Source organism: Nicrophorus vespilloides, unplaced genomic scaffold, assembly GCF_001412225.1.
Source record: "Nicrophorus vespilloides isolate i.1.1-1 unplaced genomic scaffold, Nicve_v1.0, whole genome shotgun sequence".
NCBI classification, from domain to species: domain Eukaryota; kingdom Metazoa; phylum Arthropoda; class Insecta; order Coleoptera; family Silphidae; genus Nicrophorus; species Nicrophorus vespilloides.
Window position 1 is genome coordinate 158367 of NW_017098979.1, and position 13165 is coordinate 171531.

The 13165-nt window shown below is 36.4% G+C and overlaps 6 protein-coding genes across 7 annotated transcripts; 2 read left to right on the plus strand and 4 right to left on the minus strand.

Annotated features, from left to right (window-relative positions):
- Positions 1 to 779: 779 nt before the first annotated feature.
- On the plus strand, positions 780 to 2601 carry LOC108563738 (lysine-specific demethylase 8-like). The gene is made up of 3 exons (XM_017922493.1): positions 780 to 1613; positions 1674 to 2053; positions 2111 to 2601. Exons 1-3 carry the CDS (start codon positions 1031 to 1033, stop codon positions 2366 to 2368), a joined length of 1221 nt encoding a protein of 406 aa, XP_017777982.1. The 5' UTR covers positions 780 to 1030; the 3' UTR covers positions 2369 to 2601.
- Positions 2602 to 2642: 41 nt separating this feature from the next.
- Positions 2643 to 3761, minus strand: LOC108563775 (B-cell receptor-associated protein 31). 2 transcript variants are annotated; one of them, XM_017922553.1, is made up of 4 exons: positions 3665 to 3761; positions 3337 to 3608; positions 2956 to 3236; positions 2643 to 2899 (listed from the first exon to the last, which is right to left on the minus strand). In XM_017922553.1, exons 2-4 carry the CDS (start codon positions 3563 to 3565, stop codon positions 2717 to 2719), a joined length of 693 nt encoding a protein of 230 aa, XP_017778042.1. In that variant the 5' UTR covers positions 3566 to 3608; positions 3665 to 3761; the 3' UTR covers positions 2643 to 2716. The 2 variants fall into 2 exon arrangements, with proteins under 2 accessions (XP_017778042.1, XP_017778043.1); XM_017922554.1 differs by having other exon boundaries at positions 3673 to 3729.
- Positions 3762 to 3898: 137 nt separating this feature from the next.
- On the minus strand, positions 3899 to 7085 carry LOC108563773 (probable glutamine--tRNA ligase). The gene is made up of 11 exons (XM_017922552.1): positions 6770 to 7085; positions 6319 to 6711; positions 6159 to 6267; positions 5758 to 6099; positions 5510 to 5697; positions 5224 to 5447; positions 4855 to 5166; positions 4633 to 4795; positions 4353 to 4576; positions 4081 to 4270; positions 3899 to 4024 (listed from the first exon to the last, which is right to left on the minus strand). The coding sequence occupies exons 1-11, from the start codon at positions 6890 to 6892 to the stop codon at positions 3977 to 3979; spliced, it is 2316 nt and encodes a 771-aa protein (XP_017778041.1). The 5' UTR covers positions 6893 to 7085; the 3' UTR covers positions 3899 to 3976.
- Positions 7086 to 7454: 369 nt separating this feature from the next.
- LOC108563777 (GPI mannosyltransferase 1) lies at positions 7455 to 9085 on the minus strand. The gene has a single exon (XM_017922556.1). The coding sequence runs from the start codon at positions 8990 to 8992 to the stop codon at positions 7505 to 7507; it is 1488 nt and encodes a 495-aa protein (XP_017778045.1). The 5' UTR covers positions 8993 to 9085; the 3' UTR covers positions 7455 to 7504.
- A 274-nt stretch (positions 9086 to 9359) lies between these two features.
- Positions 9360 to 9882, minus strand: LOC108563778 (cx9C motif-containing protein 4). The gene is made up of 2 exons (XM_017922558.1): positions 9693 to 9882; positions 9360 to 9599 (listed from the first exon to the last, which is right to left on the minus strand). Exons 1-2 carry the CDS (start codon positions 9751 to 9753, stop codon positions 9448 to 9450), a joined length of 213 nt encoding a protein of 70 aa, XP_017778047.1. The 5' UTR covers positions 9754 to 9882; the 3' UTR covers positions 9360 to 9447.
- A 29-nt stretch (positions 9883 to 9911) lies between these two features.
- LOC108563776 lies at positions 9912 to 13108 on the plus strand. Its single transcript, XM_017922555.1, has 3 exons — positions 9912 to 10128; positions 10187 to 12861; positions 12924 to 13108. Exon 2 carries the CDS (start codon positions 10188 to 10190, stop codon positions 12783 to 12785), a length of 2598 nt encoding a protein of 865 aa, XP_017778044.1. The 5' UTR covers positions 9912 to 10128; position 10187; the 3' UTR covers positions 12786 to 12861; positions 12924 to 13108.
- The last annotated feature ends 57 nt before the right edge of the window (positions 13109 to 13165 follow it).

Here is a 13165-nt window from a genome sequence, read left to right on the forward strand (position 1 = left end):
CGTATTATATTATTATTTATTGTTTATCGAAGTTTACTATGATGCTAGATGTAATTTTTACAAATGTTTCGCATATCGTTTAATGCCGCCGCCGCGTGACTGTTTTCTTCGTTTTCTTTTACATTCCTCTCCATATATACTTTGCTAATGTTTTCATTTTGATTTGTCAATGTATGTAAATATATTTATAAATCTATTTGTGATAAATGTTCGGTTTATTGAAAAATTATAACAAAAAAAAAGAAAAGATATATATATGTGTATATTAACATGTCTTCCATATAAAAATATCATTTTAGTAAGTTATTTTTAATTTAGGAGTAGATTATTGTAAAACGATACAGATAACAAAAAGAAGATACATATTTAAATAGTTATTAATACTGATCGTATATATATATATATAATTGTGTATAATATATATATATACAGAAGAATGTATATTGTTCGTATATAAATAAAAATTACTTATGGATTGATGAACATTACATTGAGCGACTCTTTAATTCGTATTTAGCTTAATTCAGGATTTCTCTAAGATGAGAATGACTTTAGTTCTTGTTAATGTTTTACTTGAGAAATCATACAAAAAAAACTTAAGTCTTAGCAAATTAATGAACTAATAACATTTAATTGAATGGTAATTACATCAAATAAGCGTTGTATTCAAATGTTTTTCAATTTCTATTATATGAATTTTTTTTTTCGCTGTTTTCAACCACCTTTGATCAATTGCATCATCATCCTAGTAAATACAAAAAAAAACCTTGTATCAATTAATATTTCGAGACAAAACAAATGAATCATCGATATAGAATGTTAGCTCGAATAACTGTCTGATACATATAAGTATAATTTCATAATGTTTACACTCTTATGTTGATGTTTTCGTGTTGGAACAAGCGAATTAATTATGCACCTGGAGAGGAGTCTAACCTAGCGAGGTAAACAACGGAAATGCACAAATTTATAACCTGAAAGTTTCGTTTTGTGCAATTGCGAGCTAATTATTTAAATCGGTTCGTCTCCAATGGATATACATCAAACATTAAGGAGTTATGTAAACGATAAACAGGAAATATACGATGTTCTGAAGGACTTCCATTGTCATCTGGAGGAATTGTACAAGGAATGCTGCGATTCGGTGTTCGGAGCCCCCAGCAAACCCTGCGACGATTCATCCATATACAAGATCGATCTCATCGTAACACATCTGCACGAACATTTGAACGTGGGCAAATGGAGCGAAGTACCGGAAAACAAGAGGAAAGCCTTCTCCGCTGCGAGTTTCATTAAATGCTCGCTTCTCCTGCAGCAATCAAAAGAAAACGTGAAGCAAGCCCTGGAATGCATTGACAAAGGTTTCCTGCTGGGCATTCCTCTGAAAGAGAACAGCAATCTCCTGACGCAATGCGCCAGTTATCTGAATGATGATCTGGAGAAGTCCAACAAAAAGGAGTTGACTGAAAGTGAAGAAGTCCCATGCAAACGGGTCAAGTATGAGAATGACTTCTGGAACATAGATGCTAATACGATAAGTGTAATCAAAGTTCCCACATTGGAGGAGTTCTACAAGAATTACTTCTTGAAGGAGATCCCTGTTATAATGCAAGGTGATCTGTTGCGTTTTGTTTATAGTAACACAATAATATGAAGATTGCTATTGGTTTTAGGTTGCATGTGCCATTGGCCTGCATGCAGCAAATGGCTGAACCTGAAATACTTGCTGAAGATTGCAGGCGGTAGGACCGTTCCCATCGAAATAGGATCCTCCTACTCCGATACGAATTTCTCGCAGAAGCTTATGACGCTAAAAGAATTCGTCGACGAGTACTATTTAAAGACGTCCAAAGATATCGGGTATTTGGCGCAGCACGATCTTCTCAATCAAGTACCGGAATTGAAGGAAGATATCTGCATACCGGAGTACTGCTGCACGAGCAGAAATTTCGATGACGACAATCTTTTTGAGCCTGAAATAAACGCGTGGTTTGGACCCGAAGGAACCGTGTCTTCCTTGCACCAAGACCCCAAAGACAACTTTTTGTGCCAAGTATTTAAAACAGCGAGCTATTTTGTACCATTTAAATATGTGTATATTTTATTTTAGGTTTTCGGAACGAAGCAGGTGATCCTGTTCGCGCCTACGGACAACAACTTTCTGTATCCGCACGAGGAAACGTTCCTGAGCAACACGGCTCAGGTCGATCCGCTGAAGCCTGACCTGGACCAATTCCCTGACTTCGCCAAAGCGACAATGTACAAATGCCTTTTGAATCCGCAGGAAATGCTGTATATTCCACCAAAATGGTGGCACCACGTCACCGCCATCGAGAAAAGCTTTTCCGTGAACTTTTGGTGGCAATGATTTGATTGAAAAAAAGATACGCCCCCACTGTACTTAAGATCATATATCATAATCAATGCAGATAAGCTGTACAAATTCGTATGTATAAAAAAGAAACGATTATCTATGAAGTGTGTATTATATTTCAGATAAATACGGTATCATAAGTTAGCACATTGCGTGATATATAAATATAATACTTCATTTTAAATATATAAAGACTTTTGTAAACATATTTTCTAAGATAAAGCAATCTACAGAAAAATACATATTTATTAAATTCAAGAAAAACCAAGCTAACACATAAATATTAAAAAATTACAATTATATAAAAAAAAAACGAATTCAACTTGTAAATAAATAAGTCAATCAGTCATCCTTCTTATCACCCCCAGACACAGTTACTTTCTTCTGGAGCTTGCTGTGTTCCTCAGCCAACCTGTCATATTCAATACTCAGATTCTTGGACTGAGTGGATAGTGCCTCCTTATCCTTCTTAGAAGACTCTAACTTGCCTTCCAGATCCTTGATTATCTTCTTGAATTCAGTGATCTAACACACAAAATAAACATTAGCAATTTTATAAACAATTTCATCTTACAACTTACAGCTTCATTGTGAGCAGTCTCCTTATCTCCATCCTCCTGCTTGCCTTTGCTGGCCTGATCCAAAAGTGACCTAGCAGTGGTGGTAGCACTCTTAGCTTGGCTAATGGCTGCTTCAGACTGGGCCAAGAGAGCTGCTTGGGAGGAGATCAAGCTAACCAAACGCCTGATGACCAATGATAGGAACAGGGCAAAACCAGAAATGTAAAAGTTTCTCTGTGCACGGAACAGACGCATGTTGCCTTGCATCTCAGCATCAAGATGTTTGTGATCATTTTCGGCTTCTGGAAAACAGAGAAAATAAGCATGTTAATATATTCTTTTCTTTGCAATTGAAAAGTGACCAACTATGAAATTTTTTTGTATATTCTGATGCAAAATTACCTATGGTCGAGTATTTTCTCATTTCGCGGATGGCGTCCAGCAGGAATAGGACGAGGATGGCAATGAGAATGAGGAAATAAATTCCTGCCTGGTATTGCAGGCTCTGCATGAAGCGTGACTTGAAAAGTCGATTCCATTTTTTTGGGCTCGCCACTGGCAAGACCAGCAACAAAACAACTGCGATCTCTACGTAGAGGAAACCGGCGATTAAGGTCCACTGTAAACTCATCTCGATTGCGGCACGTTCTGCTGGGTTGAACAAAAAGGCTCAACTAAAAATTGAATACTGGTCAGCTTTAGGTGAGATTATGCTATTTATAAAATTCACTGTAATACGTGATACCAAAGTACAGCTCAACGATGACAATTTCGGGAATAGACGCACTTACGATTTGTCAAGATGCAACCTTGCGCAACAATCGTCATCACTGCCAACTTTTCGAAGAAATTTCTATAGTTCAGTACATTTCGGAGAGGTGGCGGTATCAACAAAAACAGGAAATCAACAATTTTTATAAGAGGCGATTGAGTTGCTACTGTATTTAATAATGTATATAATAAATTTATTTCCGAAATAAGTTAAAAAAAGAGATGTTCACTGGACATTTTTTTAGTATACACATATAAAAATGGACAAAATCTATTTGCCTGCGTCCTCCTTCAATCCAACGGTTTTGTTGAAGACGATCTACAAAAAGAAATAACGTTTGATCAACTTCTCGTAACACTATTAAACAGCCTCACCATGTCCTTATTCGTGTCGGGATCGACAGAGAAGAATCCCAGCCGTTCGAACTGGAACTTCTCAAAAATCTTAGCAGTTAGGATCGATTTATCAGCGTATCCGGTCGATATGCTAAGCGAATCCAAATTGCAGTCGCTCAAAAAACCGCCGGGTACTTCTGCTGGATCCTCAGGGTTTTTATGTTTGAAACTTAAATAAAATAATTATATAGTTTAACATATGTTCTTCAATGGTTTAGCGAATCTATATTCTATTTACTAAATAAACTTACAGGCTGGCGTAGCTTCGGATTTCGACGGACACCGGATCGCTGACCCAATGGATGAAAGCCTTCGGTTTCGTGGCTGCCTTCTCTACGGCTGTGCAATTGCACACTACCTCGACAACATCGCCTTGCTTGTTCTTCACCACATCCGTCACGTCCAGCACGTATCCAGCGTGCCTAAGACCGACCGACTGGGTTTTGGTAAGCCGTCTATAACCCTTTTCACCGACCTGCAATTGGAATTCGGTTAACAATAATCTCTGAGCATATTAAATCGTATTCCAACCTCCATGAAATCATCCCTCTCTATATAAATAGTTCTGTCGAACGCTACGTTGTGGTTTCCGGCTTCGGGTTTGTTCGGGAAATTAGGAACTTCTACTGTGGTCGCCTTGTCATGAGGATAATTGGTTATAGTGATTTTCAATGGATCCAACACGGCCATTACCCTATTTAAGGAAAACATTTGAATTATATTTTTTTACTAAGAGAGTAATGATCAATTTACCTTGGGGCTGTGTTGTTGAGGTAGTCTCTGACGAAAGCTTCGAGCATACTCGGGTCGACCGTGCTCTGCGCTCCCGTCACGCCCAATTGAGCGCAGAAATTGTTAATAGCTTCGGCGGGGAAACCGCGTCTACGTAGAGCCGTCAACGTATACAACCTAGGATCATCCCAATCGTTCACGATGTTCTCTTCGATTAGCTTAGCGATTTTCCGTTTCGAAACCACCGTGTAATTGACGTTTAGTCTACCGTATTCCCATTGTACGGGGCAGTAGATGTTCAAAGCGTTGCACAACCAATAGTAACTTGATCGTCTTAAAAGAAACGAGAAATTTAACAAATTATAGTGAAACGTGACAAGTGATAGTTACCTAGATTGGAATTCTTTCGTGCAAAGAGAGTGAGTGATGTTTTCGATGCTGTCGCAAAGGCAGTGAGTGTAGTCGTATGTTGGGTAAATGCACCATTTAGTTCCGGTGCGATGATGGGGCGCATACTTTACTCTGTACGCCACCGGATCCATTTTACCCTCCTCCAAAGTGACTTTCATCCTTAAGGTTGCCGCGCCCTCATCCATTTTTCCATTTTTCATATCCTAAAACAGATAACAGTAAGGTAATTTTCTAAACATTATAATATTGGGTTCCATATACAAACCTCAAACAGCTGCAAACTTTCTTCGATCGGACGATTTCTGTAAGGCGATGGAGGAGGATTGAATCCTTTCATCTCATCAGCAGTCTGATGACAGACGTAAGCGAGATCCGCCTTGATGAGTTGCACGGCCCACTCGTACAGCTGATCAAAGTTATCGGAAGAATGTGTCACCTTCGACGGTTTGTATCCTGCAATTCGAATTACGCAAATCACACCTACAATTCAAATAACTCTTTGATTTAACGCACCCAACCATTCGACGATGTCTTTGATTCCAACGAAGAACTTCTCCTCCTCCTTTTCCGGATTGGTATCGTCGTAACGCAAATAACATGTGCCACTATTGGCAGCAGCATATCCGAAATTGATATTGATTGCCTTCGCGTGACCGATGTGCAGAATACCGTTAGGCTCTGGCGGGAACCTTGTCTTCACTTTACCACCGGTCAACTTCAGATGCTGCTTCATCAACTCCTGCGTCCTCTCAGTCACCACGTATCCATCAGTTTTGAAATTTTCACCGGGTTTGTGGAAGTTCAATTTCTTCATCACATCCATAATGCTCAATGCGTTACTGCTAGCAGTGTTAACTAAAATAAGAATCCAATAGGAATTTCAACAAATTTCATACTTATTCAAATGATCTCACCATTATTTTTCACCTCTGGCGCTTTTTCCTTTGCAGCCACCTTGACCTTCTTATCTTTTGCAACTGGTGCTAAATCTGCCTCAACTTTTGGTCCCAACAAATCTAGAATCTATGCAATATACCTTAAATAAATGCAAATAAAAAACACATTGTAATTTACCTGGATATCAACTTCACTCTTAATGGCTTTACCATCAGCCCATGGTAACTCAGTCCTAACTTTCTGCATCAGCAATCCAGTGTTATACCGATACCTCTTCTCCAACAGTTCATTTTTAACAGAGGCAATTTGCTTCTCAATAGCTTTCTCAATTTGCTCTGGTGTGACCACAATGCCCACCCCACAGAACTTCTCAAACTCATCATCTTTGATGCTGTGCAAATGGCTCAGGACATATTCAATTGCCTTGTCCACTCTCACAGTTGAATCCAACTTCTTACTGGCTATATATTTGGCAATAAATGGAAGATGCTCACAGATCTGTGGCTTGGTTTTTGTTGCCAGATGATAGATCAGCATACCAGTCCCTTCAGACAGGGCAACACCACTAACCTTTGAGTGTAAAATGGGATTATGAAAAATTCAGGTTTTAATTTGAACTATTAATTACCTGCTTCAGTAGCAACTTTAGGGTATTCGTCACGTTCACATTTTTCAGCGTCTCTTTGGCTTTCTGTTCACTCAAGCCAATGGACATGAAGGATTTAATTAAATCCTCGTCTTGCAGAGCCATATTTTTAGAGAACCTTAACACAAGGTAGGTAGGCAATTACACGCCGTCAGAAATACTCTTTATTTATAACCTATTCTGACACCAAACCATATGATGTTAAATTTCGGCTGATTTCGGTTTATTTGACAATCGCGATGCCACGCTGTTAAGTACACAAATCAACCAATTGCAACACGTTTACAAAATATACTTTAAGTAAATTTGATTGAAATGTCTTTTTAATTTTGCATTAAATTACAAATTCAATAATTTTTTAACCCAATAATTCTTATAATAATCTAATTAGTCATTTTCAGTCAATATATATAATCTTACATAATCTAATCTAATCAAATATTAATAACAATATTTTGGAAATGAAATTGTAAAGGCGATGGTGCAATCAAGATATCTTCAAAGCACCATCTATTGGTGTTTTTCTAAATTCATTCGTTCTGGATTTTTAGCGCTTTGCTCATTTTCAAATTAAAGTTTGTATAGTTTGCTGGATATTTATTATCATATTCATAAGGATATTTAGAAAGAAACAGTTTCAATTATCCAAAGTGTATTTGTATTAAAGATACTATTTATAATAAATCTACAAACTACTAATGAAAATACTAAATCGATTCACATCTTGACTTTCCTAAATGACATAAAATTCATGATCAGTCTACCCAGTATTGCGATATTAGCGCAGAAGAACGAGACGCTTTGCAGCCAAACGAAGAGGAAGGTATTCTTGCCTTGGAACTCGAGAAAATACGCGGGAACCAGCCAGGCAGCTTGAGCCGCAAACCATATTCCCATGATGAAGAGCGCCACTCCTGCAGTTATCTTTATCTGCCAGATGCATAAAGGCAAGACGACCAATATCCAAATGAAATACTGCGACGTGAGAACGGTGTTGTACGCAACCATCGTTATGGTGATGGTTACTATGGCAAAGTTCAGAGTGAATTTATTGAGACCGTACCTGATCGAGAATACAATCAGCAGAATCAATTGCGGTAAAACAATCAACACGCTTTGCCACATTCCGATGTTCTTAACGCCAGCAGTCAGATACTGTAGGTAAAAGAATAGGGAGAAATTGTGCCTGGTATCTTTCCTCACCAGGTGGTAAATATACGTTTCGTACAGGAATTTGTATCCGTACAGGTAGTAGAAAAGACTGGTGAGCACAACTAATGATGTTAAACAGCCGAAAACCAGTCTAAGCTGATTGGTATTTGGCACCAAATACATCAGGTATTGCTTCTTGAATATCGTCTTGCGCGTTTCGACAATTTGATTGTCAGCGTTTTTCGCGTCCTTTTGCTTTTTACTCTTTGGCTCCGTGTAATTGAACAGATTGTTCGTGGCGTAGTACGAGTATTTGCTCAGATGCATGTAGAAGGCAAGGCTGTACATCAATGGATACAGTCTGAAATGGACAGATAGGCCATGGCACAAACCTGCCAGGAAATATTTCTGCTTGCATTGCAAACAGTACAGGGTTAGCAGGACCAAAGCTCCTGCAATTGAATCGCAATTTCCTCTTGTGGCTATAGCTATGGACAATGGGTTGTACAGCCATAGCAGCATACTAGTATCGGCCTGAACTTCGCTCTCCGTTTTGCACGTAGTTATTAATTGACCTTCCAATCGTTTGCTCTTCTTTCTGTACCGGATATTCTTAATATTCGGTTTATTCAGATATTCCACTTTCAGAGTTTCTCCTGCAACCTGCGGTGCTTTCGACTCGTGCTTCTGTTTATGTCCATTGTATAGCTTCAAACTGTGGAGGACGATCGCCCTGATTAATAAACCTACGATGACGTCGGTGAACGAGAACAAAACTTTACCAAAAGCATGATGCAAAGTTATATTCGGGATTAGAAAAAAGGCGATTAAAGGGGAATACCTGTACGTGTTCCTGCTGTACGGCGAACCATAGTTTAAGACGTGCCTCGAAGCATCAGTGAATACTTTATAATCCACATCCGTGTAAGCCACAGACGCGTATTGATCATGATATAAGCCATAGGAGATAAAGCAGAAGCGAATTATCACTGCAAATATTATATGCCATAAGTAATGGATATTCTTAAAAATATTCCAAAATTTCCCAATCATTTTTATATAAATATGTGTTCCTTTTCTTATACCCTTCACACTACAATTATCTATAATTACAATCTAACGTTCATGCTCATCGCATTTTTTTGCAGGCAGGTCTTGAACTTTTTAAACTCTTCCATGCAATCATTCAAATTGACTGAATCCTTCTTCAATACACATTTCGCGTACACGCTACCTTCCGTTTTACATTTAGCTAGAACGACAGGGTACTGTCGGAATCTCGCTTTCGCTTTCTTTACGGATTCCATTAGTTAAACTTTTTGTATTTCTTTAAAATGTGCTCCTTCTGGAGATCCTCGAGGGTCGGCAAATCGGTTCGGAAGAAAATATCGTAAATGGGTTTGGAGAAGAACACCAACAGGGATGCGCTTGTGACAATTCCAACAAAGACTCTGGGATTCCTTTGTATCCAACTTAAATCCTTCAGCACTTTCCTTTCTCTCATCTCACTACTGTTTGGTTACTTTCGGCTGCTCCTGCTGTGGCTGCGCATACAAATACGCAAAACCTCCGCAAACGTAACTCTTTTCTCTCCACTTCAGACAACAATTTTTCATATCCTCTATGGCGTACTGGCAATCAGGTTCTTGGTACCTGTTAGCTGCGGAAAATCAAAACAAAAACATTCTTAATAAATATTATATAACTTCGGAATTACTAGGTTAGGTTATGTTGGGTTAAGATTGTTACATACATTTCAAGCATGCCTGAATCTTGCAGGCGTACGGTTTGCACGGATCTTTCTCTTTATTCATCAATTTCGACCTCGATTTTAGTATCCCAGTTAGTTATTTAGAACGAAAATAAGGCACTTCACTCCGGCTAAAATAACTTCTTTTTATTTCAATATTAATGACAAACGCAGACAGATGTCACCAGGGTTTCTCCATTTCATGCGTTACAATTTTATTTTGCTTTCATACAGTTGGCAAAACCTTTTAGCCAGCTGGTCTTGATTGGTCTTGATGAGTATAAAAAGAGGAACCGGATAAATTTTGAACCATTCTGAACCATTCATATTTTTTTCAAATGTTTACATTGTGATAAAACTTTATAACAGTTTGTTTTGGAGCTTCAAATTTTTGGTTTTATTTCGACAATTTTGATTTCGGCATTGAGAAGACAAGCAAGTAAGTAACATTTCGAAATATTTCTTCAATTATTCTTTATATATATATTGTGTATTAGGATGGTTAATGTTTGCTGCGTCAAAGGATGTTTTACAAAACAAGAGGACAAAATAGGGTTGAGATCATTTCCACCCATTGATTCTTTGTTATTTGAGCAGTGGAAAATTGCATCACGGAATGATTCACTGAAAGATATGGACTATCCACTTATAAGGAAAACTAAGAGAGTATGTAATCTTCATTTTCCTGCAAAGTACAGAAAGAGACCAATGTTCTTAAAGCATGATTATCCAATGTTGATAGAAAATATGAATGACACAGTTGTTGACGAAATTAATATTGTTGCTGATAGTAACAAAACTGTTGACAATAATCTTATTACTGTGGATCACTTGTATTGTAAAACAGTGCAAGTTGAGACTGAAAAAATGGATATTGTTACTGAATTGAATACTTGTATGGAAGAGAGAAAGGAAGTAAGTGTTATTAAGAATGTTAGTTTAAAAGAAAAAAGAAGAAGGCAATTGAAAAAAAGGGTTTCCTATTCAGATAATTTAAATATTAAATATAAAAAAGAATGCATAGCATTTGGAAATTTTAAAAAAATTAATATGAAGGTACAAAAATTTTTCAATCGTCATCTCATTAATGTAGAGAAGAAAAGCAGGGGAGAGTCAAATGACTTGGATGATAATATATTCACTCGCAACATATTTAGACAGAGCAGGAAACGTTATAGTTATCCGCTTAATTTACCATCAATAGCAACATTTAAAAGTAATCAAATTCGAGTGGATCCTGGTTTAAACGATAATGTTTTCAATATATTGAAGCAACACATTCGCAAGAAGAATGGAATTGAGGACAGATTAGTTACTCTTATTTTTGACGAGATGTCAGTTGTTCCTCACTTGGACTATCTGCCTAATAGAGGTACGGTTTGTGGATTTGAGGATGATGGCTACGAAAGGACATGTAGAATAGCAGATCATGCTCAGGTATTTATGGTGAGGAGTATCTACAGGAAGTGGAAACTTCCTGTAAGTTACAGTTTTACCCAAGGTACAACAAAATCCTCCACCATAGTACAATTTATAAAAGAAATTGTAACAAGATTGGTAGATATAGGGTATGTAGTTGCAGCATTTGTATGTGACCAAGGTCCTACAAATAGTGCTGCGATTAATATGCTTCTAGAAGATACAAAAAGAGAATACATTAAAGAAAATAAAAAACCTAAGAAAAATATAATAAGGATTTGTAATTGTGAAATTGTTCCTCTATTTGATATATGTGATATAATCAAATGCATGAGAAACCATTTATTAAACAAAAATTTAAAATTTACATTAGAAGGAGAAGCCTTAACAGCCAGTTGGGAGGATATAAAAACAACTTACTACATTGATGTTTCGAGAAGTTCACATTTCTTGAAAAAAATTTCAATAAGGCATATATATCCACAAAAAATTCCCAAGATGAAGATTTCTAAAGCAGTGCAAGTGTTTAGTTATACAGTATGTGCAACAATAGAAATTTACGTAGATAGTAAATTTTCATGTCCCAATGGCAGAAAACTTTCAGCAGAATCAAAGGGCACAGCTTCACTATGCTATTTTATCAATGATTTATTTGATAGTTTGAATTGTGGCGTAGTAAAAAGGATAAATGCAAAAAAGTGTGTGTACATGGGATCAAGGCATTTGCAGCTATGGTATGCGGCCAAAGAGGTGGTAAAAAGCATGAAATTTGTGAATAAGAGAAACGAAATGACTAAACAGCCAGCAGTCTTAAGAAATTTTGCAAAAACACTAGATAGTTACATAATGCTGCACTCTATTCTGTTAAAACGAATGAATTTTAAGTATATGCCAACCAGATCGTTCAATCAGGATCCTATGAAAAAATCGTTTGGCCAATTGAGAGAAACGAAAAGACCTTCATGTGTTTCGATTATCAATAGATTTTCAACATTATTAGTAAATAACGTTATTATTGCTAATGTTAGAGGCGAAATTAACAAATCTAACGGTTGTGAATCTATTATCGAAGATTTAAATGTATTTTTAAATGAAACGCACGAAGCATCGTCAAACCTATCAAAAATTATGATAGAATTGTCATTATCAAATAAACATATTCATGATGAACCGATTGAAGGGATCATTTTTTCCCATCTGTCGGTAGGTATTTTAAAACGAATGGAAAAATTGTTTGTGAAAAATAATTGTGCCATTTGCAACACAAATATCTTTGCAAGGAAAGAGATATCATTCACTGAATTGAAGCAGAAGAACTCTTATAATAGAAATTATTTGAGAAGATATTGTTCGGAGGTTCTTCTGCTCTCACTCATTAACATATTTAATATAACTTATCACATAATGCCTAACGTTTTACCAGAAAGATATGATCCTTATAAATTGTTAAAAGAATATTTAAAGGAAAAAATCGTTTGGAAATTTGAGATATGTGCACACACAAATGATCTAATCATCAAATTACTGGAAGAAGTTTCAAAAATTCTTTTTAGTAGGTATTTTCAAACTCTAAACGGAATTTTAAAATGTGATTCACAATTTGCTGATAAACAAGACAAGATACAACAAAGTTTTTTGAAATATGCTAGAAAGCATAAAAAGAACAGATGTTACTGAAATTATCATCAACAATATTAATAAATAAACAACTGTGTCATTTATGAGAGAGGAGTTCATTTACAAGACTGGAGAGGTAATTATTTAATAGTTTGAATAGTTCAACTTAATTACTATTAATAAATGTTTATTTCTTAGATTGGAGTTATGAAGCACGAGTAAACGTGGTGCATCAATTAGGAAAGAGATAATTATTTTGTAGTTTCAATAGTTTAACTTGATTACTATTAATAAATATTTGTTTCTTAAAATGGAGAGATGAAAATCGAGCAAACGAGGACCATCTATAAACGATGAGTTTGTTCATCATAATGCTAGAGAGATGGAAGACAATTTGTTAATTACTATTCTTAAATTTATTTATTTTTTTTATTTATATA

Coding starts and splice junctions, on each gene's coding strand:
- LOC108563738 (XM_017922493.1), top strand. CDS start 1,031: ATGGATATACATCAAACATTAAGGAGTTATGTAAACGATAAACAGGAA. Junction 1,614..1,673: donor GATCCCTGTTATAATGCAAG/GTGATCTGTTGC, acceptor TATTGGTTTTAG/GTTGCATGTGCCATTGGCCT. Junction 2,054..2,110: donor AAGACAACTTTTTGTGCCAA/GTATTTAAAACA, acceptor ATTTTATTTTAG/GTTTTCGGAACGAAGCAGGT.
- LOC108563775 (XM_017922553.1), bottom strand. CDS start 3,565: ATGAGTTTACAGTGGACCTTAATCGCCGGTTTCCTCTACGTAGAGATC. Junction 3,237..3,336: donor GAGAAAATACTCGACCATAG/GTAATTTTGCAT, acceptor TCTGTTTTCCAG/AAGCCGAAAATGATCACAAA. Junction 2,900..2,955: donor AGACTGCTCACAATGAAGCT/GTAAGTTGTAAG, acceptor TTTGTGTGTTAG/ATCACTGAATTCAAGAAGAT.
- LOC108563773 (XM_017922552.1), bottom strand. CDS start 6,892: ATGGCTCTGCAAGACGAGGATTTAATTAAATCCTTCATGTCCATTGGC. Junction 4,577..4,632: donor AGAGGGATGATTTCATGGAG/GTTGGAATACGA, acceptor TTCCAATTGCAG/GTCGGTGAAAAGGGTTATAG. Junction 4,271..4,352: donor ATCCGAAGCTACGCCAGCCT/GTAAGTTTATTT, acceptor ATTTTATTTAAG/TTTCAAACATAAAAACCCTG.
- LOC108563777 (XM_017922556.1), bottom strand. CDS start 8,992: ATGATTGGGAAATTTTGGAATATTTTTAAGAATATCCATTACTTATGG.
- LOC108563778 (XM_017922558.1), bottom strand. CDS start 9,753: ATGAATAAAGAGAAAGATCCGTGCAAACCGTACGCCTGCAAGATTCAG. Junction 9,600..9,692: donor GATTCAGGCATGCTTGAAAT/GTATGTAACAAT, acceptor GATTTTCCGCAG/CTAACAGGTACCAAGAACCT.
- LOC108563776 (XM_017922555.1), top strand. CDS start 10,188: ATGGTTAATGTTTGCTGCGTCAAAGGATGTTTTACAAAACAAGAGGAC.